The 25,224-nt window shown below is 39.5% G+C and overlaps 1 protein-coding gene across 1 annotated transcript in view; it reads left to right on the forward strand.

Annotated features, from left to right (window-relative positions):
- The window catches only part of adamts6 (ADAM metallopeptidase with thrombospondin type 1 motif, 6), a 108,757-nt gene extending 87,606 nt beyond the window's left edge, over positions 1 to 21,151 (forward strand). Inside the window, exons 20-24 of the mRNA XM_052116752.1 lie at positions 3,387 to 3,516; positions 4,671 to 4,875; positions 5,629 to 5,805; positions 9,907 to 10,063; positions 14,816 to 21,151. Of these exons, the coding sequence (XP_051972712.1) occupies positions 3,387 to 3,516; positions 4,671 to 4,875; positions 5,629 to 5,805; positions 9,907 to 10,063; positions 14,816 to 14,925 (779 nt within the window). The 3' untranslated portion in view covers positions 14,926 to 21,151. The remainder of the gene's footprint in view (positions 1 to 3,386; positions 3,517 to 4,670; positions 4,876 to 5,628; positions 5,806 to 9,906; positions 10,064 to 14,815) is intronic.
- Positions 21,152 to 25,224: the final 4,073 nt, after the last annotated feature.

Raw genomic sequence — 25,224 nt, forward strand, 5'->3', positions numbered from 1 at the left:
CGTAACCACATGTAAATGTGGGTCCTTGCCTCAAATATGACCAGACTGTTCAGCATGCCCGAAATAAATGGCTTTTTACAACAGTAAATAGTTTTCCTCTGTACTTTTTTTTTAAGCATGGACATTGAAAACATTCAAAATACTTCATATTTTGCCCAAAAAAATGCAAACATCGCAGGCCAGTCCATGGAGGGGGTTGCGCTGCGAATTCAACCTCATTTATTGCTCAATTTATTTGAAATCCTTTTAGTTTATAAGGAAATTCCCCAGGATAACACATGTAATTTGTGAAATGTTTTGTTTTTAATAAAAATCTGGCTGAGGCAAGCCACACAGGGTGTTTTAACATCAAGGCTTTTTTTTTATGTTACCAAACAGCCATACAAGTATTCTTTAGAAATGATTCTCAATTTACACTGCTTAATCTTGTGTCTGAAATGGCGTCTTATTATTTTGATCTTTATGTACAACATTGATAACAGCCTTACATCATAAACTGATGTCATTACGTTATACTTGCCCTCTAGTTTATTAAAAACAACATGATCCTTGGTCATCATACTCCCATTTGAGTTTTACGTTAGGATAGGGGAGAGTGAGGCATGATGTGTCAGTGGGTAAGCTAAAAGTTGCCACCTTAATCTAGTAAAATATTCATACATTTTTGTCATGTCACAATATGAAGAGCCCATAATATATATTTGCCTGTAATTGAGAGACTCGAAGTGACAATAAAAGTACTAAATAAAACAATGTATTCCTATATTATACGTCTTCTAAACTCATACAATACTATTGTGCAAGGAATAGACTGAAAGTGAAGTCATTATTCTCTGAAAATCATCCTTGTAGTGAGCTGTTAACAACTTTGACTGGATCATTAAGCTTGATTGATGAATGAATCATTAATTGAACGTTCCGGGTTTATTACAAGATAAGCTCAATCGACAGCATGTGTGGCATAATGTTGATTACCACCAAAAATAATTTTGACTTGTCCATTGTTTATAAATAAAAATAAATAAATAAATCAGTTACAGTAAGGCAATTACAATGGAGGTGAATATTTCAGAAATTAAGCCACAATATGTAAACATTATACGTGTTAAGATTTTAGTGTGATAAAAAAATCAATTAATAACCTTTGTGTGAAGTTATATAAAATTTTACTAATTTGTTGCATGACGACGTAAACCATGTAATCTGGTAAACGTTGTAATGCTGGTAAATCTTGGATTTTATCACATTTACAAAAATCTTGTTAACGTGTACAGTATAATGTTTACATCTTTTGAATCTACTTTTGAAACCGTGTGTATTTTAGCTTTTAATTCCATCGTAAGTTCCTTACTATAACTGCGTTTCACCTTTTTTAACCCTTTAAGCTCCTTTCTTTTATTTTCTGAGTTAAAATTATATATCTCAGGGTGTAAATAAGATGGGTCCGGAAAACTGGTTTTATTTTAGTCCTAATCATGTCACCTGTAACTGAGTAAAAGTTTGTGTTTATACAACAAAGCAATCAAAAGTTATAACATTACAAAAATAATTAATCCTAGTGTGCAAAATTGTCTATCCATACAAATAAAACACAATACTTGTACATAAGATCTAATTACACAACAATGACTAAAGGTTTGCTCTCTCTCCAAAGGATGTTGACATGAGGAATGAGATCTCATTCCGTTCCATTCTGTGTCATTTCAGCCATCATTGAGTCTGTGTCATTTACTTGGCAAGTCACATCTCCAAGTGGCCAAATATATTTAGAGTGAACGATCTTCTCTGCTCATATTTGGATGACTTCCACCACTTGTTGCAGAGATCTGAATCCTAATAGGATTGGTTTAGCATTCCATGATGCTGGACAACGTACTACATCATTTCCGATGAAGTCATCTGATCCATGAAAGCTAACGTGTTTTTAGCCAGGTAGCACATTATGTGCTTTGTGTGGATTATCTACTGATCTATGGATCCGGTTATGTTGTGTGTGGGCTCGTTTTAACACAAATCCCCTCCTCTAAGCAATGGTATGTGATATTTTATGTTCAGTCTATTTTCCATGAATAATATAATTGAAAATGAGGCATATAAGCAACAACTGTTTACATGTAGCATGTATGTCAAAAAGACACTTAGCTATTACTCACTATATTTTTGTCTGTAAGTTAAACAAATAGGCTGTTTGTATTCTACTCTTTGAGAGCTTTACAACAACATATAAAAATGTAACACTTCTGATTTGTCTGAGCAAATCAAAAATTTCAAAGCACTTGTTCAGTTTTGGTCATAATTTCTACATGAATTTTAATGTACAGCTTCTAAGCTATAAAATTATCCCTGTTTTGTGTTGGTCAAGACTTTTGTTATTAATATTTGTATAATTATATTTTTCTCGGCGGACCCCGCTGGTGGACTAGTCAAAGATTGAAGGGATATACTTTATGGCACAATGTTTTGGTAATAAACATTATGCCACAAGTGTTCGATTGAGCTTAACTTGTATTGAACCCCAAACTTTCCTTTAGGACCAGTTTTGTTAAAAGGGGTCGACCATTTCGTTGAAAAGATCAGACTCAAATAACAATTTGTTCATCGCTACTTCTTTCATAAACTCCCAGGAATGTGCCAAGATGAGCTAGGGCAGATTAAATTTGTCTCTCTGTTCCTAACACAAAACTGTTGAATGGATTAAGGGGACTTGGAATGTAGCATACAATTGGTATGAACCACTTTCATGGTGTTTTTTTTTCTTCGCGTTTTGGAGCTTGACAACCCTAGTCCCCATTCACTTTCATTATATTGTAAAGATTGTCTAGGATATTCTTCAAGAATTAACCTTAATACAACATTTTGAAGTGAACTATTGCTTTAAGTATGAAGTGGCACAACTTACCCCACTTTCCCCCTACCCAGCCAAGAATGCCATATAGGCTGCTATGATAGCCTCCTCGCAAGGTGGCCTTGCACGCAGGCCAAGCTTGGCATAAATCGGGCTTAACTGGAGGCTAATGCCTTTCCTAATGGGCCCCATACAGCACAGTGCAGTACCGTGCCATTACTGTGGGAACACTCACTTTTCACACTCAAGAGCCAAAGAAAAGATTGACTTCTCTGTAAAAGTCATGCACTAAGACACTCACTTAAACCGAGGCATTTACACACCTAGATATAATACTGAGGGAGAAATAATATGGCCTCCTTCCACATCAAGTGCTCTGTCAGCAAGTGCACCTCTAGAAAAAAAACTGAGAACTAGTTTTACCACAGGGACAGATGCCGACCACACAGCGTTTTGCACACAAGCTGCTCAAGTGTCAAAAACTATCTCTGAGCTGAAAGTGTAAGGCAGATAAAAGTGATGTTTTATTGTCTTTTTGCAGGCTTGCAGAAGCAGGAGGTGGTTTGTAAAAGGCTGGATGATAATTCGGTGGTCCAAAACAGCTACTGCGACCCGGACAGTAAACCACCTGAGAATCAACGACCCTGCAACACAGAGCCATGTCCTCCTGAGTGAGTACAAAAAAGTAGAGACTTACTGGACAACATCAAGATGCAATTTACAGCGGGGACATGTCTCCCACATTGTGTGATAAACAGATCAATCTCTAACCAAATCATTGATGCATTATCTACTTATCAAATTGTATATTGCTGCCTGCTCATAAAAGTTAAAAGGGCCTCAACCAGTAATATTTAATTTGTCTTCATAGTACCCCGGCCATAAAGCCTTCTTTGAAGACAATTTTAAAACTAATCAACATGATTTATTTCTACATATGTTACCCATTTTCATTTTGACTTTGGTGCCAAAATCCTAAAGGCGTCCAAAAGAAGTATGAGCGATCACCTGCGTTTTATTGTATTGGCTAGAGGAGTTTAGAAGCCTCAAGGGACAATATCCATAAACGAGTAGTGTGCGCTTGTGTGCAGAGGCCAGACGCACTTAGCGCTCATTTTCAATGGGCGAGCAGGGGAGTAGAGTTCAGTTGTGTCTGCAAATTTTAAATTGGATGGAGGAATTAAATGTTTCTGGCCTATGGGCTCCAGCATCTCGCCAGTGCAGGGTGAAGTCAAGTGAACCCAAACCACAAGCTGGGCATCAGTAATAACATAATTTCAAATCTATTCGGAGCTCCAGCTGATGTTAGAGGAATGCGCTCTCTAGCCCAAAAGGGTGGTAATGGTCATTTGAGAACGCCCTTTTGTTTTCAGGGAAGTAATTGCTCGCTTAATGATCTTGCAGATAATGACAGATTTTTTTTTCATCAATAATTCATGCTCCGCTTTCATTTTATTTGACTTGTTTCATCATGAGACACATCACCCATTGCTTTATCAGAACATCACAGAGAGAATGCAAACAAACCGCAAGCTGTGAAGTCCTACTAATGATAGAAAATGTCTGCATTCCACAACGCTGCAAACATTTGGGAAGAATTATTTGGCCAAATTAGGAAAAATGTAAATATGCAATTTGCATTTCCCCCAAAACGTTTTAGGACACTTTTGCAAAACTTGATATTGATATCTAAGGGCAGTTATTTCAGTGATATCTTTAAGGGAGTAAGAGATTTTTTGCATACCTCTCCATGAAAAAATTGCTTACAACACCTTTAACTCTCTATATATAACTATAACAATAATGACACAAAATTGTTTTATAGGTGGTTTATTGGTGGCTGGTCAGAATGTGGAAAAACTTGTGATGGAGGCATCCGTACACGCACCGTTTTGTGTATACGGAAAATCGGACCAGCTGAGGAGGAGACTTTGGAGGACAACCACTGTCTGACCCATCGACCAATAGAACAAGAGTCTTGTAATAACCAGTCCTGCCCACCTCAGTGGGTCACTCTGGATTGGTCTGAGGTGATGTCATGCATTCTGCATATACAGTGGGCTCAAAGTCTGATACACTTTAAAAATCTGGGATTTAAAGTCGTTTTGACAAAATTAAAAAGAATGATTTAAGATTCTCCACTCTTTCTTTGTCACCAATCACATTTATGCAAATTTGTGAAATTAACCATGTTAACCACTTTGTACAAAAACATTCTTGGTTCCATTGAAGCACACAAGATGCTCTTAGGAACAGTCATGAAACATCAGGTTTTGCCCAAATGTGGAGTCCATCCCATCTCAAGTGCATGCTGTTGTTATAGCAAAATGGTCACTAAAAAAACCGGTCACTAAAAAAAAAAAATAAAACATTTCTTGTTGCACTTAAATCTGTTTTGTATACTATTCTGATGATAGTGAAACTTTGTAATATGGCACTTTTTGTACCACTGTCTCCCTAAGATGATTCGCTGATGTTTTTTCCTCTTTTGTAAGTCGCTTTGGATAAAAGCGTCTGCCAAATGAATAAATGTAAATGTAATGTAAAATGGCAACATACTATACCCCCTTTTTTGACTTGACACCTACATTTTTATGATGATTATATAAATTGTAATGAAAATAAAATGTATTAAAATATAAAAATGCAGAATAGAAGCATTTTCACTTGTGGTCTCAGACCTTTGAACCCAGCTGTATGTCTTTATTTTTATAGAATGCCTGACAATTCTCATCCAAAGTTATTAATGTTTTTTTTTCTGTTTGTGTTGGGTTTGTATACAGTGTACGCCAAAGTGTGGCCCTGGCTTCAAACACCGCATCGTTCTGTGTAAAAGTAGCGACCTGACCAAAACCTTTCCACCTGTCCTTTGTTCTGACCACAACAAACCTCCTGTCCGAATTCGCTGCAGCCTCGGTCGCTGTCCACCCCCACGCTGGATCCCTGGAGAATGGGGACAGGTAACATAAGTTTACACCTCACCTATACAGCTCTGTTCATCCAGACAAAACTTTCTGTATCAGATAACTAGTTTTAGTCTTGATCTTGTAGTCTTGGTTTTACCTGCTTAAAAAATTAAAGCAGCCTTAGCTGGTCTCCCAACCTGGTCAAGCTGGTCTTCAACTGATAAAGCAGAACTCTGAGCCGCACTAGCTTGAAAGTGCCCAAAACCCATTTAAAACTAGCTAACACCAACACTTGGGGATTATTTAAGCTGGTTTAAGATGTTTTTAGCAGGGTCAAGACCTCTCAAAACCACATAAACATGGCCTTGGTCTAGGTCTGATTATTTATTGTCTTGGTCTGGATTTGGGGCTTGACATTTTACTTGACAGTTTATTTTCAGCATACTAAAGTTGGTTATTTCCTGGTTCTGGGATCTAGAGAGGTCTTGCTCTGGATCTGAGCCTCAAAAGGTCTAGTCTTGGTCTGGATCTCGAGGGGTCTAGTCTTGATCTTGCTCTCTGCCTGAAAGAGTCTAGTCTTGGTCTGGCTCTGGGCCTAAAAAGGTCTAGTCTTGATATGGATGTGGGCTTTTAAGGGTCTATTCTTTGTATGGGTCTTGGCCTTGAAGAGCTTGCTCTGGATTTGGGGAAAGAAGGGTCTATTCTTGGTATGGATCTGGGATTTAAAGGGTCTAGTCCTGGTCTGGCTCTCAGCCTTGAAGAGTCATGTCATGAGCTGGCTTCTCAGCCTTGAAAAGTCTAGTCTTGGACTTGTTTCTCAGCCTTGAAGTGTAGTCTTGGATTGGCTCTGGGGCTAAAAGGGACTAGTCTTGGTCTGGAACTGGGACTTGAAGGGTTCAGTTTTGGTCTGGCTCTGGGCCTAGAAGGGTCTAGTTTTGGTCAGGATATGGGGCTTGAATGGTCTAGTCTTGGTTTGGCTTTAGGCTTTGAATGGTCTATTCTTGGTCTGGATCTTGGCCTGGCTTTTGGGGCTAGAAGGGTCTAGTCTTTGTATGTAAATGGGTTTTAAAGGGTCTAGTCCTAGTCTGGCTCTCGGCCTTGAAGTGTCTTGTCATGGTCTGGCTTCTCAGCTTTGAAGAGTCTAGTCTTAGTCTGGCTCTGTGCCTAAAATGGTCTAGTCTTGGTTTAGGATATGGGGCTTAAACGGTCTAGTCTTGGTCTGGCTTTAGGCTTCAAAGTGTCTCATGTTGGTCTGGCTCTGGGCCTTGAAGGGTTTAGTCTTGGTCTGGATCTGAGCCTCAAAGTGTCTTAGTTTAGCTCTGGACCTTGATTTGGTCAATCTTGGTCTGGATCTTTTATGGATCTGGGCTTTTAAGGGTATATTCTTGGTCTGGGTCTTGGTCTTGAACAGTTTAGTCTTGGTCTGGCTCTGAGCTTTGATGGGTCCAGTCTTGGTTTGGATCTGGGGTTTAAAGGGTTTAGTCTTGGTCTAGGGGAATGTGGTATTGGTTCTTTAAAATACACACATCATCTTTAGCTTTTAAAGAAGTATTACAAGTACATTACATTTGAGAACTAATAAGGAAATATTTTTGGATTTTTGGACCAGGAATCGCTGGCCAATTCATCTGCAAATAAAGAGACAGACAGAGTAAAGACTGTTTTAATGCAGAATGAGAAAGACCATATGTTTGGTTGACGTCAGAAGAATTTACACTCTGATGATAAACTAGGGCCTCTGGAAAGACAGTGACGTGTGTGTTCATGAGTGACAGTGAGTATAACAGACCAAGAGTGTGTAAAGTGGTAGTAATATCATCCAGGTTGTTTAAAGTTTATCTCTGCACTAGACAAGGTTTTTTGTCAATGCCAAGAACTTGTTTTGAAAAAGAGACAAAAGATAGTACTCTTATGTCGATCCAGTGATTTTTCTCCTTAAAGGAATCATTCATCTAAACAAAAAAACTCACCCTCATGTCATTTCAAACCCGTATGAATTTTTCTTCCGTGGAACACAAAAAGAGAAATTGTAATGAATTTTCTGGTCCATCTTTTCAATACAATGGCAGTTTATAGTGGTTCACTCTCAAGCTTAAAAAAGATGGCAAAGAATAAAAAAGTAGCCCATGTGACTTATGTATCATATTTCAAGTCTTCTGAAGCCGTACGATAGGTTTTGGTGTTTTTTTTTTTGTTTCAGCTTTTCGTTTTAGGATTAAATATTCCTTTAAACTAAAGATACGCTTAGAACTTTTGCACTCAACGTAAGTGCAGTGTAAGCAGCAGAGTAACTGGTGGCTAAACGTAAATCTTTTTAAAAATGTTATATTAAAAATACGTAGAAAATTTGCCTGCCTCTTTACTGTCAAATAACTGTGCTCGATTTTTAATGTAGTAGTCTACATGAAGTAAACATGAAACGGCGTTCGCAACCCCATTGTACATCTATAATGTGGCATATTTTGAGTGCAACAATATTCAACAAAATGTGAGAAAAAGGCTTCATTTTATCCATTGGGAATTGATTGGATCATGAAAAGTGATCTTTATATGTCAGGTGGTTGGAGGGGAGGGTTTGAAAAACAAGAGGACTTGGATACTTCATCCGAAAAGGAGAGTGATTTTAGAGGCGGGGCAAATAGAAAATTCTGATTTATAAGATAGACAATTTTTGGTGTGGGGTTGGATCACCATTTGATATCCAATGTAAAATCTGGCTTCTCAAGCAAAACCATTTGAGGTCCAGACTTAACCTACTTCCTAAATGATGCAACAACTGCTACGAGTTTCTCCACTTTCAAACAATTCTTGCTCTAATCTGGGACTTTCTTAATGGAGAGACTATTGACGGGAGCTGTGGACCAAAAGGTCGTTGGTTCAAATCGCACTTAAGGCACTTGCTGACATATCCCATCTGTCAGACACTCCTGCTATAATAAAGTTTAATTTAGAGGGGATGAAATAGGAAGGCTGCTGAAAACTCATTTGAAATGTCCTAATTCTGAGCTCCATGAGAGGTCCTTCACTGTGGGTCTTATATGCATTTATGACTAAATCCACACCAGATCTTTGCCAAACACACACTCACGCTTCTTTAACTCAGGCGTGGAATCTCAGCATTTCTGTGGCATGCATACTACCCACTGTAGGAGAGTGACTAATGAGATAAATTTGTGTATTGTATTAGGTAACTAAGCAACTCTTGAGTTTTCCATTGAATCAGTGTGATACATCATGGTAGAAGACTACTGGAATACATCTCTCACTTTCACCTCAGACAGTTGCAAATTGTTTCCCTACGCAACATCATCCCTGTAATATACAACAGCTGACAGTATTCACAGATTTAATTAAACTTTTACAATGACATTCCACAGGTAGCTCTCAGTTTTTGTTCACGGAGTTTGTGCCAGAATTCACAAGTGCCATTGCCCGTCTGATGCATATTGCAAACAAATACCGCCCTGATTGGCTTTACGTAATTTCCAGGAGCCAGGGTGTACAGGTTTCTTTCACTACAATGAGTGCTTCCTATGAAGAATTGGTCGCTGAATTTACCAACATTGTGGCAGCATTGCAATGCATAAAATCATTCAGATATGGGTCAGGAGCTTCAGTTAATGTTCACATCAACCATCAGAATGGGGAAAAAAATGTGATCTCAGTGATTTCAACCATGGCATGATTCTTGATGCCAGAGGGGTGCCAGACTCTGCGAGTCTCAAGTGACAAAATGTTCAAGCTGTAGATTTACAAGATCTTCAATACCTGTGCTTTTTCCCTACCTGTGAGGTGATGCCGCATTTCTCGCCTGGTGTGTGACCCCATTTACCATGTCTCTTTTGATAAAACTATATGCTAAACAGCTTCTTGGTTCACTCCATGAATGGCATATTTTTTAATCCTGTAATCCCTGTATTAATAACTGAATTGGCTCAGCAAAGCTGTTGCAAAACCTTTATCAAACAAATCTACACTTGTTGATTCTTCTGTTTACTCAACAGCATTCTATAGTCCAGAACATATACTGTACATACAGCTGCCATATTGAAGCAAATACTGTGCAGAGTTGCTTGGATCCAACAATTCAAATTGAGATTTGGATTAAAGGCAATTCTAAAGACTTGCTGTGTTTGTGTGTGTGTCTATCTGCAGTGCTCTGCACAGTGTGGACTGGGACAACAGATGCGGACAGTTCAGTGTCTGTCGTATACCGGACAGCCCTCCAGCGAGTGCCCTGATTCACTGCGACCCAATACCATGCAGCAGTGTGAAAGCAAGTGTGACGCTACACCCATCTCAGGTGGTGACGGTAAGTCAATCATTCTTACACTAAATAGCATCGATGACTGTTTTGTATGAGCTCCATCTGTCTTTGATCACACTGTTGAGATTTACATAGTTTGTGGCCTCTGTGTTCAATTTTAAATTAACAACGGATTATATTGTTCTGTTCTTCCCTGTAATGAACTACCTCTTTTTTTAACCAAGGATGGACACTATTTAGGCAATTCTGGATATAGTTAAGTTCCACGACCCTTGCTGAGACTTGCAAGATGTATCTGTATTCAGCTTTTTATCAGGGAAGCACTGATCACGTTTACATGCACTTAAGAAAATTGTTTATTCCAGGGTTTCTGCAGAAAGCGGCATTCTGAAACGTCATGTAAATGAAAACACTGATTTCCTTATGGCGTTTATAGGATTAAGAGTAAGTTGTTTACCACACCTGGGTTTCTCCTGGAGAATGCAGCTTAATGTAGTCATCTAAACCCATAAGCAGTATTCTAACAGGTTTTTTTAGAAGTGCGCATGCATGTGAATAGACTAAAGAACAAACATCATAGGATGTAGACAAACAACAAGTCAACACACAGAAAGAATTCAACATTTCTGTGATTACAGTGGGAAAAGCACATACACTATAAACTATACCCATTTATACAGACCACTGTAAAATATCGACTGTCCGTCACATTCGTGTATTCAAGTACACTGGGGGAATCCCAGAGTTTCATGTAAGAGAAAAAGACACTATTGCTGCACAATTCTGCTGCAGTTTGCGATTAGAAAGATACGAAAAAACAGCAACAACTCTCAACAATCTGGAAATAAAGCAAAGCAACGGAGAATAAAATAGTGAAGTCTTCATCGGATGCCATGTTTTTTATTTACACAAGCATCGTGGGGAACTTACGTTGCTGTGGAGGGGGTGGATACAGACCGAGCCGCATGAATTCAGGAGTATGCCGTTTGTATCCCAATATCCCAAAATGTGCATGGGAACACAACTATAGAAAGTAGGCATTTTTGTGTTGAAAAGAATGATAATACAATAATAAAGCACAGCACTATTTTAGCACCTTGTTAAACTAGATTGCAGATGGTTAGTGAATAAGATGCAGATTTTTATGCTAAAATACCACAGGTAAAAGAGGTGCAACTGTTTAGTGAATTCACCCTTCAGGGTTTGGCCATGGAACAAAGGAAATCCATTGGCTATCCAGTGCTGCCGGCTTCAAGGTGTGGAGATTCTAAACTGATAGCAGCTCCACCAAAGGCTTCCAAACCTGTTCTCTGAGGACACGGAAGCATTGAGCCTGATCTTTGTAGCTTAATCTGACACCAGTTCAAAAGAAGCCCTGAGGAAACAGATACACCTTAAAAGAAATCTTTTTCCATCAAATTACCAAGCAACCACAGTCTAGCTCCCGCACTCCCCCTGACTGAAAGAATGATTTGAAAGTGATAGAAATGAACCGTTTTTGCAATGAATACAGTCCCACCTCACATGTTTCCTTACAATGTACAAGGCAGTCGATAAGAGATAATCCTATCTCTTTCATGTTAATCTGAATGTACACTACCATTCAAAAGTTTAGGGTCACTAACATTTTAGAATAATAGTGAAGTCATAAAAACTACGGAATAACAGAATTTTCTCAACCAACTTCTTGAAGGTATCACCCTGGGTTGCTTTTAAAACAGTATTGGAGTTCACATCTATATTAGTGGCTGCTTTTCTTAATTATTTGGTCCAAGTCATCCATTTCAAAACAACTTTTTTTTTTTAAATAAATTGTTGGCACGATTATATTTTTGTCTACAAAACTAATTTCAAATACGCCGTCATATCAAAAGGTTTTTAAGATCATGAGAAACATTTCAGGCAAGTGACCCCAAACATTTGAATGGTAGTGTATGTCATAACAAGCAAAGATGAAACATACTGAGGAACAAACAGAAGAGGATGCAAGGTAACAGAAGAGAATAGATCTGTACCATTACAAATGGGACAGGATTGTGATTTATGGGGCCAGTAATTATCGTCTAAGCTAGGAAGATGACAAGTACTGAGTCTTCACAAAGTGCTCCATTCCACCATTGTGTGACAAATTGTGCAGCTCACCCATGCACTGATTACCTCCTAGATTCACACGCGTCTGAAATATGACACATTCTAAGAACCAAAATGGTTGTCCTCACTGGAAATATGAACATGGTTTTCATTAAAAATGCAGATGAATGTGAAGTGACTTGTGTAAAACTCTTCAAGGCAGTCAGTCAAAGAATGCATCTTCTCCTTGGTTCCAAGTCACGCTGCTTAGATGTGTCAGTGTTTATGCCATTGAAGTGCTCATCGGAGACTTGAGAGAGAGAATCTGAGCCAGCAGTCGCAGATCGAGCAGTCTCTGGGTTGTGTATCAGAGTTCTGCGTCATTGTTTCGTAGGGAATGGCCTATCATTTAAAGGAATAGTTCAATCAAAAATAACATTTATGTCATTGTTTACTCACCCTCATGTTGTTTTAACCTGTCATTTGCAGAACACAAATGGAGAACGTCACAGTTCTTTTTATTACAATGGCAATGGATATTAATTCTGCTTTCAAGGTTTCAAAATGACGAAGTATACAGTAGGTCTCTGTAGAACAACGAAAGATGTTTTTTTAAACCAGGATGGGCATTTCTCAACTATCCAATGAAAGTAGGGAATCTCAATGTAGTAGGCAAATCGTGTAAGCAGTTGAAAAACACCCATCCCGGTTTAAAAACGCCTGCTTTTGTTCTGCAGAGACACAAATCTCAAAAGGATGGAAAAATATTATAAACGTTATCTGTGCATAAGTCTTTTGAAGGTATTCGATGAGAAACAACCTAAAATGGTCATATTTAATTGAAAATCTTGACGTCTGTTGCACATATATTAGAGAAGCTCATTCACACGTCACGTTTCCATCCAAATTATGAATTAATTTTATGCAAAACAACTGGAATATCATAAAAAAATCGTATGATATAAATTTGCGAGCGTTTGCATCCCATGCTTTTAAGAAAACAAAAACTTGTTGATAAATTGGCACAAAATGGAAGTTGTAGCCACTGTGGCTCTTGGTCAGTGTAATAAAATACTCGTGATTTAGCGAACAGACAAAATGCTCTCACGAATCTGGTGTTTGCTTGCGATCGGCGGCAGAAGCCTTATATCTGGGAATGAAAGTGTGTTCTGACAGTTCTGAGGTAATTGTAGCCAATAATTTTTTCCCCGATATTTCAGAGTGACCAGAGCAACATTGGAGATGCTAAAGATATTTTCGGAACAAAATATATATGCAGCAATTAACAGGGTCCAACCAGTTTGAAAAAGTGAAGAAAATGGCCATATTTTATATAATTGATTGGAACAGATTTGTCAGGGTCAAAGTAATTTCATTACTAACTACTCTAGTTACTTTGTAGGTACAGTAGTCTGTCTGCCATGTTGAGTTCATCCGGCATTTTAAGTTTTCAGAAAAAACACTTTTTCTAACTCCTTCCATACTGTTGGTCTGGTTCACCCAAAATGTTTCATGTATCATCTAGAGACATCTAGAATATATAAGTCAATTATTGTTTTGGCCATGGCCTAATTCACTTATCAACTTGTATCTGTTACAAATCTGGGGCTGTCTGTTTTATGTGAGAAAAATGTTCTTAGGATGGCTTTGAGTATTTTGGATGATTCAGCACATATTTTAAATTCAGAGTTTGAACTCGTCCCTTCAGGAAGGCGATATAGAGTACCTAAATGTAGGAATGTAAGAACCTCTAGATTTTTCATTTCTAAGGCAGTGATGGTTGTGAACACATCCATGAAGCATGAAGAGGCAGATGTGTTAAATTTAGATGGCGGACTGTATTGTAAATGTGCACATATGCTTCACACATTTACATATGTATAGATGGGTAGACTTGTATTTATCTTCCTTTGGCTATGTGTTTAATGTCATGTGTTAGTTCTATGTTACTTACTGTATATTTATGTCTTGTGATTGTTGGTAAATGTTGTGTAATGCTGCACAAATTGCCCTAAAAAGGGACAATAAATATTACTGCTACAATCTTCTGAAATATTTGTTGAATTAAAATTCTTTTGATAACATTTTGGCTTGAGGGTCTCTAGTTGATACCTGCAAAATTGCAGGTGGATCGGACCTGAAAAAATGGTCCGAAACGAGTTTTAAAATAATGGTTTTCGTAAAACTCAAAATGGCATATATTTATGTTATCGATTTTAATCAAGCCCATATGTGATATTAGCAACAACGTAAAAGTGCATGTTATAGCGGCACCTATGGTAGGATGGGTGTGTGTCTGTGTGCGTGCATATCTGAGTAGTGGGGTAGGAGGATTTGGGATCATCCTGCCAAATTTGGTGTCTATAGGACTTATGGTTTTTGCTGCTCAGACACTTTTAGGGCAAAAAAATAATATTAAAAGTAATAATACTACTAATAATAAGAAGAATTAGAAAAAAATCAGTACAAATACAGTAGGGTTCCAGCACTTTCGGTTTATTATGTATTCACACGACTTATTACAGAAAATTCACATTACTTTTTTATTCCGACATAAATTCTATATGAATTTATTCGGTAAATGTATTTCCATCATAGTTTATGTGCATGTCTTACTGAATAATAAATGTATCCACCTGTTTCCCCTTTGTGGTTCCCCAGCTTTGACCACTTTATTCAGTTCTTCACCTATCCTTTCTCATTCCCCTCTTTTCTCCCTCCCCCTAGAGTGCAAAGACGTAAACAAGGTGGCATATTGCCCATTGGTGCTGAAGTTCAAGTTCTGCAACCGCGCGTACTTCAGGCAGATGTGCTGCAAGACGTGCCAAGGACACTGAACCTGAGGAGTGAAGCAGTGACAGATGCCGAAAAAAAGGAAGGAGAGAGAGAACCGGGCAGAGAGAAAAGCAAAACCAACATTGTTGGAGTCAGCGCTGGGCACTCTCTCTTTCTCTTGCTCTTTCCACTCATACACATACATCAAAATACAACTGCTTTTGTACCCCTGTGGAACCCTAACCACTACTCAGCACTGCGCTGACACCTTTGTTTTATTTTCACTTCTGTGAAGTGGGAATGTATAAAATAATCATTATTGTTGTTATTTTTATAATAATAATAACAATTGCTATCGGTTATTATTATTATTATCATTGTCTTTCTGTTGTTATAATCCAAAGTGCTGGACACATCAATCGCAGAGGTAGCAAGGCAGAGGTTTACTTCAAGGCACCCAATTTACAGAGAATCTGGTTGGTTTTTCCCTGGGTCTCACGTACACACTCCTCCCACAGACCTGTTGGCAACACTGCATTAGGGGGCGTTCACACCGACAGTGACTTGGAGCAAAAAAGCAACCAGAAGTCATTGGTTTTCAATGTGTGTCAGTGATTTGAGGCAACTGAGACACAACAAAGTTGGTAGAAAGCCAAAGTTGAGCACAGCTAATTTGGCAACGACTACCAATAGGATGTAGACAGTTGTGATCTGCTGCTTCATTCCTGTCCTCAGCTGACATCCTTCATATATTCCATAACTGATTGTGTCATGTATAAATGGACTGAGGAAGAATTTATGTTGACTACGCAAAAACCCATTGCAGCTCAATTATAACTGTGCATGTAAATGTAGTGTGAACGCCCCTTTAGTGTGTAAATATTGGCACATATTTTTTACCCAAATTATTATTTTCTTTCCACACAATCGAGGAAATAACAAGTATGAAATGTATACACTTACAATTTCAAACAGTATACAGGTCCAACAAAAAAAGCATGTGAACTCTTTGGAATTAGCTGGTTTTCTGCATTAATTGCTCATAAAATGTGATCTCATTTTCATAGTATAGACAGAGCACAATGTGCTTACCCCAACAACACATACAAAATTATAATCATTCTTGTCTTTATTGAATACACCTCATTAAACATTCACAGTGCTGTGGAAAAAGTAAGTGAACCCTTGGATTTAATAACTGGTCAATCCTCCTTTGGCAGCAATAACCTCAACCAAGCGTTTCCGGTAGCTGCAGATTAGACCTGCACAATGTTCAGGATTCAAGGAATTTTGGACCATTCTCACTTACAGAACTACTTAAGCTCAGCCATAATCTTAGGATATCTGGTGTGAAAGGCTCTCTTGAGGTCATTCCACTGCATATCTATTGGGTTAAGGTCTTGGATCTGACTGGGCCACTGCAAAAGTTGGATTTTCTTTTTTTTTTTTTTAAGCCATTCTGCAGTGAGTTTACTTCGATGATTAGGTTTAGTGTCCTACTTCATCACCCAACTCCTACTGATCTTCAATAGCCACACAGTAACCCCGACATTATCTTGTAGGATATCTTGGGAAAAAAACCTTGAAAATGTATTTATCACTCGATAATGATAAGCGGTCCAGACACAAAGTAGCCCCAAATCATGATGCTCCCTCCATCTTACTTCACCGATGGGATGAGGTTTCCTTGTTGGTATGTGGTGCGAGTTCTTCCCAAACAATTCAATCTTAGTTTCATCATTCCACAAAACATTTTCCCAGTAGTGTTGTGGTGTGTCAAGGTGGTCTTTGGCAAACTTCAGGCACGCAGCAATGTTTTTGTTGGAAAGCAGTGGCTTCCTTAGTGTTGTCCTGCCACGGACACTATGCCTGTGTAATGTTTTCCGTGTAGTAGACTCGTGAAAAAAGATGTTAACCAGTTCCAATGATTGCTTCAAGTTTTTAGCTGTCACTCTAGGGTTCTTTTTTTTTTTTTTTTTTACCTCATTGAGCATTCTGCAGTGTGCTTTTTGAATCATCTTGCCTGGATGGCCACTTCTAGGGAGAGTAGCCACAGTACTAAATCATCTCCATTTATAGACAATTTGTCTAACTTTGGAAAGATGAATATATAAGCTCTTCAAAATAACTTTGTTACCCTTTCCAGCTTTATGCAAAGCAACAATACTTGATCATAGGCCTTCTGAGATCTCTTTTTTTCTGAGGCATGGTCCACATTAGCAGATGCTTCTTGTGAATAGCAAATTCAAAATGTTTGAGTGCTTTTTACAAGTCAAAGTAGCTCTAACACACACCTCCAATCTTGTTCCATTAATTGGATGCCAGGTTTGCCAAATCCAGACTCTAGCTTTTTTTGTTGTCTTTAGCCTAGGGGTTCACTTACATTTTCCATAGAACTGTGAATGTTTAATGGGGTTTGTGTGTTGTTAGCTTTAGGACATTGTTATTTGTCTATACTTGTAACTTTAATGAGATGAGATCACATGTTATGAACAATTCATGCAGAAAACCAGCTAATTCCAAGGGGTTCACATACTTTTTCTTGCTACTGTAGATGTTAGCACGAGAGTTGTTTCTCTTGGTAAGTGGAAGGATATATGAGATGTGCATGCAGTTTTATTGCAAACAAAAACTTGGAATTTCCATGTGGGTCTTTGACATTTAAACTGATTCATTTGGCTCATGCTTTTCGGTGCATTCAAGGTTTACATTTTATTGTGAGTTCCCTGGAATTTAACCTATGGCCTTAGTGTTGGTAGCACTTTGCTCCATCAGTTGAGCTACATTGACTTCTGAACCTGACAGCCCTAGCTGCCACTCTTTTGATAATTATTTTCCAATGAAATACGGGCAGAAGAAAAACAGGGTAGTAAGAATGATCTTTGTGGTGCTAAAATCTCAATTGGAGCTTGAGTGTCCAGATGTTCAGTTGTAGCCACCTGTTTTACTAAGCTGAATCACATGGCCACAGGCCAAATAATTCCTCTGTTGTCTGACATTAGAACAAGGCTGGAAAATCAGATCAGCTGACGCCTCCAATAGGGATGTCTCAAGTATTGTGTCTCTAGAATTATTGTGGACACCAGAGACAGGCATTAATTGCGACTCTGACATGATTCTGCTATTAATTGTGCACTTCTGTCATCTGTATGTCTGTTCCGGGGCCCGGCGTGTTCCAGACGCAATAATTTTAATGTAAAATGCATGCTGCAGCCACGCTCCACCACATTATCAGCAATATATGCAGACAATTCATCTCAAGGTCTGCAATGCTGATCCATTAGTAAAGTTAAGTGAAGGGCCAGTGCCTGGTAAACTGCCAGACCCCACGGATCCAGTCTGTCATTGACTACCTCCAGAAAACCCCCTCTTCCTCCTTCCCTGAGATCACACTGCTTCCAGCCCACATTCTTAAAGAGATAAGACCTCAAACCCTCCAAACTCAATGGTGCTTGTCTTCCTGCAGTGAAGGACTGTTTCTTCCACTGCCTTCCTTCCTCTCAGCTTTTGAGCGGCCAGCTCATCTGGCTTTTTGGTGCTACGAGACCTTGATGCACTCTGGGTTTTAGGCCTAAGTAACTGACTGAAAATCAAGGACAGTTTAGGTACAGTATGTTCCAAAATCTAGCGAGCCGCCTACCTAGACAGAATTTCCAAGACCTCATAGGCCACGTCCACACTTATCTGTTTAAGTTTGAAACTTCAATTTTCAGTTTTCCAACATCATCATTTTCCAAATAATGCAGTGGAGGAAAACTCAAAATTCATATTAGTTTGGATGCTCCCGCTCTCAACTCAAAGATTGTTCCAAATGGTCGATTCTGGCCAAATTTGAACCCTCAGAGCCCCAGCATTGCAGAATTGCAACGTTTATTTAAAGCAATCGTTAAATTAGTTACTGGTATTGGTAATAATTGGTATTAAAGGAATAGTTCACCCAAAATGTATAATTCTCTACGTAATCATTTACTCATCCTCATGCCTTCTCAAACTCATAAGACTTTCTTTCTTGTGCGGAACACAAACAAAGATATTTTGAAGGATGCATGATGTGTTTTGTCCATAAAATGTCATACAAGTCAATGGGTTCCAAAAATGTCAAGCTCCAAATAGGAATTAAATGCAGCATAAAAGTAATCCATACAACTCAAATGCTTTAATCCATGTCTTCTGAAGCGACACTTACATTTTTGTCTGTTTCTCACACAAATGATAAGTCTTTATTCACTATAAATCTTGACATCCTTCCTAATTGGAGCACAGTGCTGGCTTCAAAACGGGGATTCTTTGAAAAACCGTAGTACATAAAAAACAAAAGTAAACAAACAACTCATATTTAAAATAGCCCAACTGTGCATGGTTTGTGTACAGCTTTCTATGCATGTCTGAGCAAGTGTAAAAAGGAAGCACCAAGGAGACTGCGGATGTCAAGATTTATAGTGAATAAGGATTGAACTTTTAGCCTGTTTCTCACCCAAAACCTACTGTATCACTTCAGAAGACATGGATTAAACCGCTCAAGTCGTATGGGTTATTGCTGGAGAGTTTTGGACCCCATTGACTTACACTGAAGAGACAAAAATTCATCATATCTCATTCAAAATATCTTTGTGTTCCACTGAAGAAACTAATATGAGTTTGGGATGGCATGAGGGTGCGAGAATAATGTTTGTGTGAACCATCTCTTAAATAATCTATTAAATCACAACAAACTGTTAAAAAAATAAAACATACTGTAACAACAGTAGTGGACACTGTGAACTTACATATCATAGCATGCTTAGATTACATACAATTCATGCAAAGAAAAGTATGCTCAAGGGCTTTCAAGGGGGGGAAAAACCCCATCATCAATATCAATGCTTGGGTCTCTGAATGTTTAGGCAGCATTGAGATTCAGAAATATCCTTCAGCAATGTTGATTGTAAATATGCCAATAATAAAGTTCAATCAAAAAGTTCAAAAATGTACTATTTTAATCAATATTTGTGTTACAGTATTGTATCGTTAGCTTAGCAACATGCTAACATCAGTTGCTGGGTCGCCCATGAAAGCGCTATTTGCTGCATATGTGAAACGGTCCAAATCAGTCACTCAAGAGATTCCATTTCGCTCACTAAGTTTTGGAACAGAGTCTTCCTTTCTTCCACTGGTTTAAGTTGGCTCTTTTGTAAACATTCCACCAATTATCTTTCACCATGACTGGGTGACTTTGGTGCTGTCTTAACAAAGGGAACTTCAAATTATAGGGCATTGGGTGTCAATATTACATGTCATTTCAGTTATGGGACACAACAAACAGAGGAATTTAGGAGACACATGTTACCATTTTTAATCATATACAACCATTCTACTTTTGCTGCTGCTACTTTTTTGTAGCCACAAACATGACATTAATCAATGATGTATTGTTATGAAATGTTTAAACTGAGATTATTCAACAGTGAACAGCAGAACTGTAGGCCCAACGTGCTGAGCATCCTGAAATGGTGCTTTGTAAAATCCTAAGGCTTGATGTACAAGTTTACTGGCTTTGGGACATGGAGGCAAGAGACTCTCAATAGACTCAATGGAACTGGTACTCATCGCTGTGAACTTGTGTCTTTGAATGTCACATCGTTTAACCTGTACCTATAGAAGAGAGTTTTGCATTTTTGTGAATAGTTGCTTATATTTTATGTTCAGTATTAATGTTGGTACACTGTTACAATTTTCTTTTTTTTTCATTTGTAAATTATATGCTAATTTATTGCCATGTGTCACTTGTCTTATGTACGTTTCACTGCATGCAAACTGAAATCTAGTCTAGTTAAAATGATGCAGTGAAAGAACACCCTTCACGGTCTTGTTTTAGTTTCTGTAAAAATGTGAGTTTGAATGTGTCTTGCTATTAGAGCGCTCTTTAAACTATGTCAGAACGCTTTTGTGTGAGCGTGCGTTTGAGTGTGCGTATGTCGGTATGGTATTACTGCACTGTTCTCGAGCGCCAGTGCTCACGAAAAATAACAATCATTTTAAATAGTGTTAAATGGTAAGGAAAAAAGATATTCCCATAATAACTTTAAAATTCTGAGTCCTTTTGTCTTGTACCATTGCTGAATCCTACGATATTCAATGGATCCTGAATAAAACGACTTTAAAAGATTTGCATTTGCTTACGACGTTCTTTTATGCTTTCCCATAAATGTTACTGCCTTGGAATAAGAGGTTAAGTCATTAAGGGACATTTTTTATCTAAATATTAGTATTCTGACTTTTCAGTGGAACATAAAGTGCAGAATGTTCAGAGTGCCCTTTTTTGTAATGGAGATTAGGACAGTTGAGCTCCAAAATTGTACCCTAAAAGTGGTCCATACGACTCACGCACTATATTCGAAGTCTTCAACTTTCGCCTCCACCATACTGTATATCTCAAATTTTCAATAGAGTGCAACAGTCTGGTTCCAGAAGTTAAAATCTCATTCATTTTCTCCATAGGCGAATTGATTTTTATAGGGATAGTTCACACAAAAATTATAATTCTCATCATTTACTCACCCCCATGCCATCCCAGATGTGTATGACTTTCTTCTGCAGAACACAAGATTTTAAAAGGATTTCTCAGCTCTGTAGGTACTCTGAATGCAAGTGAATCACTTTGTATAAAAGCATCTGCTAAATGACTAAATGGTAAATGTAAGTGAATGGTGACCAGCTACAAAGACAACATAAAAGTAGTCCATATCTTTAGAAGTAATATGATAGGTGTGAGTGAGAAACAGATCGATATTTAAGTCCTTTTTTTTACTATAATTCTCCACTTTCGCATTCTGGAAGATTGTAAAAAAGGACTGAAATATTTATGTTTCTCACCCAAAGTGATCGCATCGCTTCAGAAGGCATACTGTATATTAAACCACTAGAGTCGTATGGATTACTTTTATGCTGCCTTTATCGTATGTGATTTTTGGAGCTTGAAAGTTCTGGTTACCATTCACTTGCATTGAAAGGACTTACAGAGCTGAAATATTCTTATAAAAATCTTCATTTGTGTTCTGCAGAAGACATAAAATCATACACATCTGGGATGGCATGAAGGTGAATGATGAAGTAAATGAGAGATTTTTCATTTTTGTGTGAACTTTGCTTTTAATGATAGCTTAATGATTAATTTTAAAGACAGACCTACTGTGAGCTCGCAGGTTGTTAATCAATGGTATATGCTTCTGTTAAAGCCAACAGTCTTTTTATTTCAACTTCAAAAGAAAACTTTTTAAACAAAAATCATATTTATTAGTGGAAGTTCTGGTGAAGAACTACACTATCCAAAAAAAAAATCACCAATCAGAGAGTCACAGCGAACAAAGCGCACCAAAAGAGCTCTGCAGCGACTGCCAACTTGCATAACACACTGTGAATAACCTCAGTCTTTCTTCTTACACTGCTCATATATTTGTTTATATCTGACTATTTTTCCATAAACTTATATATCTACACAAATAAAAATGTTTCCATCATTTTATTTTGATTACTTCATTGACTATGCTGCATGGGATTGTAGTTAATAGCCACATGAAAGCATACTTTTTTGTTTTGTGATGTTGTGATTCACATCTGAGCTGGTTGCTTTGGTTTAGTACTCTGTGCTTCCTGCTTTGCTACTGTTCGGACGTGTCTACTTACTGCTCTGTGCTTCGCACCCTTTCTTTTGCATTTTAATCTCTAATTTTCATATCAGTAGTTCAGCACAGTGCTCAAAACAACCTAATTTGGCACCTACTCTACAACCAGAGACTTTTGCGACTGAAAGGGGGTTTTCTGTGAAAGCGGTCTCCCAGCCTCCTTCTACCGGCAGTTTACATTTCTGAAAAGGGACAATACAGCTGCATTCACACAGACAGACAAGAAAGAAAATGCCTCCTTTCGGCTCAAACTCCACTTGCGGCTCGAACTGCCATAGACTTCTACAAAACAGAACTACTTGCAGTACTACCTCCCTTGACGGAATACACAGGAAAGTATCAAGTGGACTCCCTCAACCTACAGCCGGTGAGTCCTGTGAATCAAACGTTCCTCGACTGTCTATACTGAGCTTAGAAAACCCAGCAGAACATGTGGCAAAAGTGACTGGTGAAAGTGAGAGCAAAAACCAATGGTATAAACAGGGAGCTTGACCCAAAGGTACTCGACATATTACACAGTCACAAGCACTGCATATTGCAGCATTGGTTTCTTCCACTCCAGTTATGACTCGACAAACCAACACTGGTATTCTTCCATCATCGATACGTCTTGAAAATAAATTTGAACCATTAATGAATGTGGAGGAAGAAACACCAAAAGTGATCAGGCATAGATCACAATAGCCAGCAGCTAACATTGCAGCTGGCAGGCGCTCAAGGTCGAGCAGGCAGCGGCATTCAGCTGAGACCACAACCAAGCCCAGCACTCTGATAGTGGGGGACTCCATTATCAGAAACATTGGTAGCAGGGCTACTACCACTTGCTGCCTTCCTCGAGCAAAGTTTCTGAGGATCAGTCCTTCATCAGTGGACCGCTCCCAGCACAATGAACAAGTGTTTTCTTGGTTGCTCAGTCTAAACATTTGGCTGCACAAAACCTGCAACATGAGAGGACTGAACCTTGATAACTTGAATCTTTTCTGGAGTCAAAGAGAACTGTTTAAATCAGATGGACTCAAGGTGCTAAAGGACAATATCAACTTTTTCCCTCTCCTTCATACATCTGCAATGTGCACAAATCCACTCAACCTGGATGGCACACAATCACCACCGCAGTGTCAGGAGGATGACCACTGTCACAAACGCTTTCGAGAGCACCTCCGCGGTCGGCCACCGGAGATCCGACTCACCTGAGTTCTAATTACCCACATACCGGGCTTTATCAATCCACAGCTGATCCCCATTTCATCTCCCTCTATTTAAGCTACGGCACGAGTCACACACTCAGGGCTGAAGTCTTGTTTGTTCGGCTACACTACTGAGCGTTCTACTACCATTCCTGTTTGCTTACCTGCCTACCGACCTTGCTTTCCCTGTTGTCTACGATTGATTACTGCCTGCCTACCTGAACCTTGCCTGTCTCTTCGTGATTGCCCTTGCTGCCTGCCCTGACATCCTGCTTCCCTCACAACGCTCCTGCTCTGCCTACGTTTGCCCTGATTCCCCATTGCCTGACCATTGCCTGCATATATCTGTGAGTTTCAATAAAACACTGCTTATGGATCCCAGCCTACCTGAGTCTTTGTTACAGAAGACTTCGCCAAACATCGATCCAGCGGTGATATCACATATGGCTGAAGAGCTCACCACCCAAACGAATCAGCTATCTGCACAACACCATCAACTCGGCCGTCTGACGACCGCCGTGGATGAAATTATGCAGGCTGTACAAGCTCTCAGCCAGCCAGCACCGGCGCTCACCGCGCCTCCAGCCAGCCCAGCGGCCGACGCCGTTCCTCACTACCAACCGATCACCGGCCCTCGCCTCGCACATCCCGAGAAGTTTGACGGTACGCCCTCGACGTGCAAAGGCTTCTTCATGCAGTGCACGGTCTTCCTCTCTCAACAACCGGCACTTTACCCTACCAATGAGAGTAAGATCCTCTTTGTATGTTCTGTGCTCACGGGCCGAGCTCTCGATTGGGCTACCGCGATCTGGACCAACCAGGGTTTCGCCCAGTCAACCTACGAATCCTTCATGGGCAGCCTGACCACAGTCTTTGATCACCCCGAGAGTGGCAAGAGCCCAGGCGAACAGCTGATAGCCCTGCGTCAAGGTAATCACACGGCAGCGGACTACGCGGTTTCCTTCCGCACTCTCGCTACGCAGACCGGCTGGCCGGAAAGCCCCCTCAAGCTCCACTTTCGACAAGGGCTGAGTGCCGAGCTTCAGTCTGAACTGGCCTGCCGCGACGAAGGTATGTCTCTTGATCAATTCATCACTCTCGTCATACGCCTTGACAACCTCATCCGCTCCAGGCGGTCAACACGGTGGTTCGCGCCGGCAGCTCCGACTTGCTCATTCCACGAGGAACCCGAACCTATGCAGGTCGGTCGGACCCATCTCTCTCACGAAGAGAAGGAACGCCGCCTCTCGCACAACCTCTGCCTCTACTGCGGTCAAGCAGGGCATCTACGCACCAACTGCCCGCGACGCCCCCCACAGTCCGAGAGTCCATCCAGAGAGACCAGCCCTCCGCCCTCGAGGTTGACCCCGGCGCCGACCAGGTCCTCGCTTCAGGAGCCGCTCATAGGAGGGGGGTTCTGTCACAAACGCTTTTGAGAGCACCTCCGCGGTCGGCCACCGGAGATCCGACTCACCTGAGTTCTAATTACCCACATACCAGGCTTTATCAATCC

The sequence above is a fragment of the Xyrauchen texanus genome, chromosome 44, assembly GCF_025860055.1.
Source record: "Xyrauchen texanus isolate HMW12.3.18 chromosome 44, RBS_HiC_50CHRs, whole genome shotgun sequence".
In the NCBI taxonomy this organism is placed as follows: domain Eukaryota; kingdom Metazoa; phylum Chordata; class Actinopteri; order Cypriniformes; family Catostomidae; genus Xyrauchen; species Xyrauchen texanus.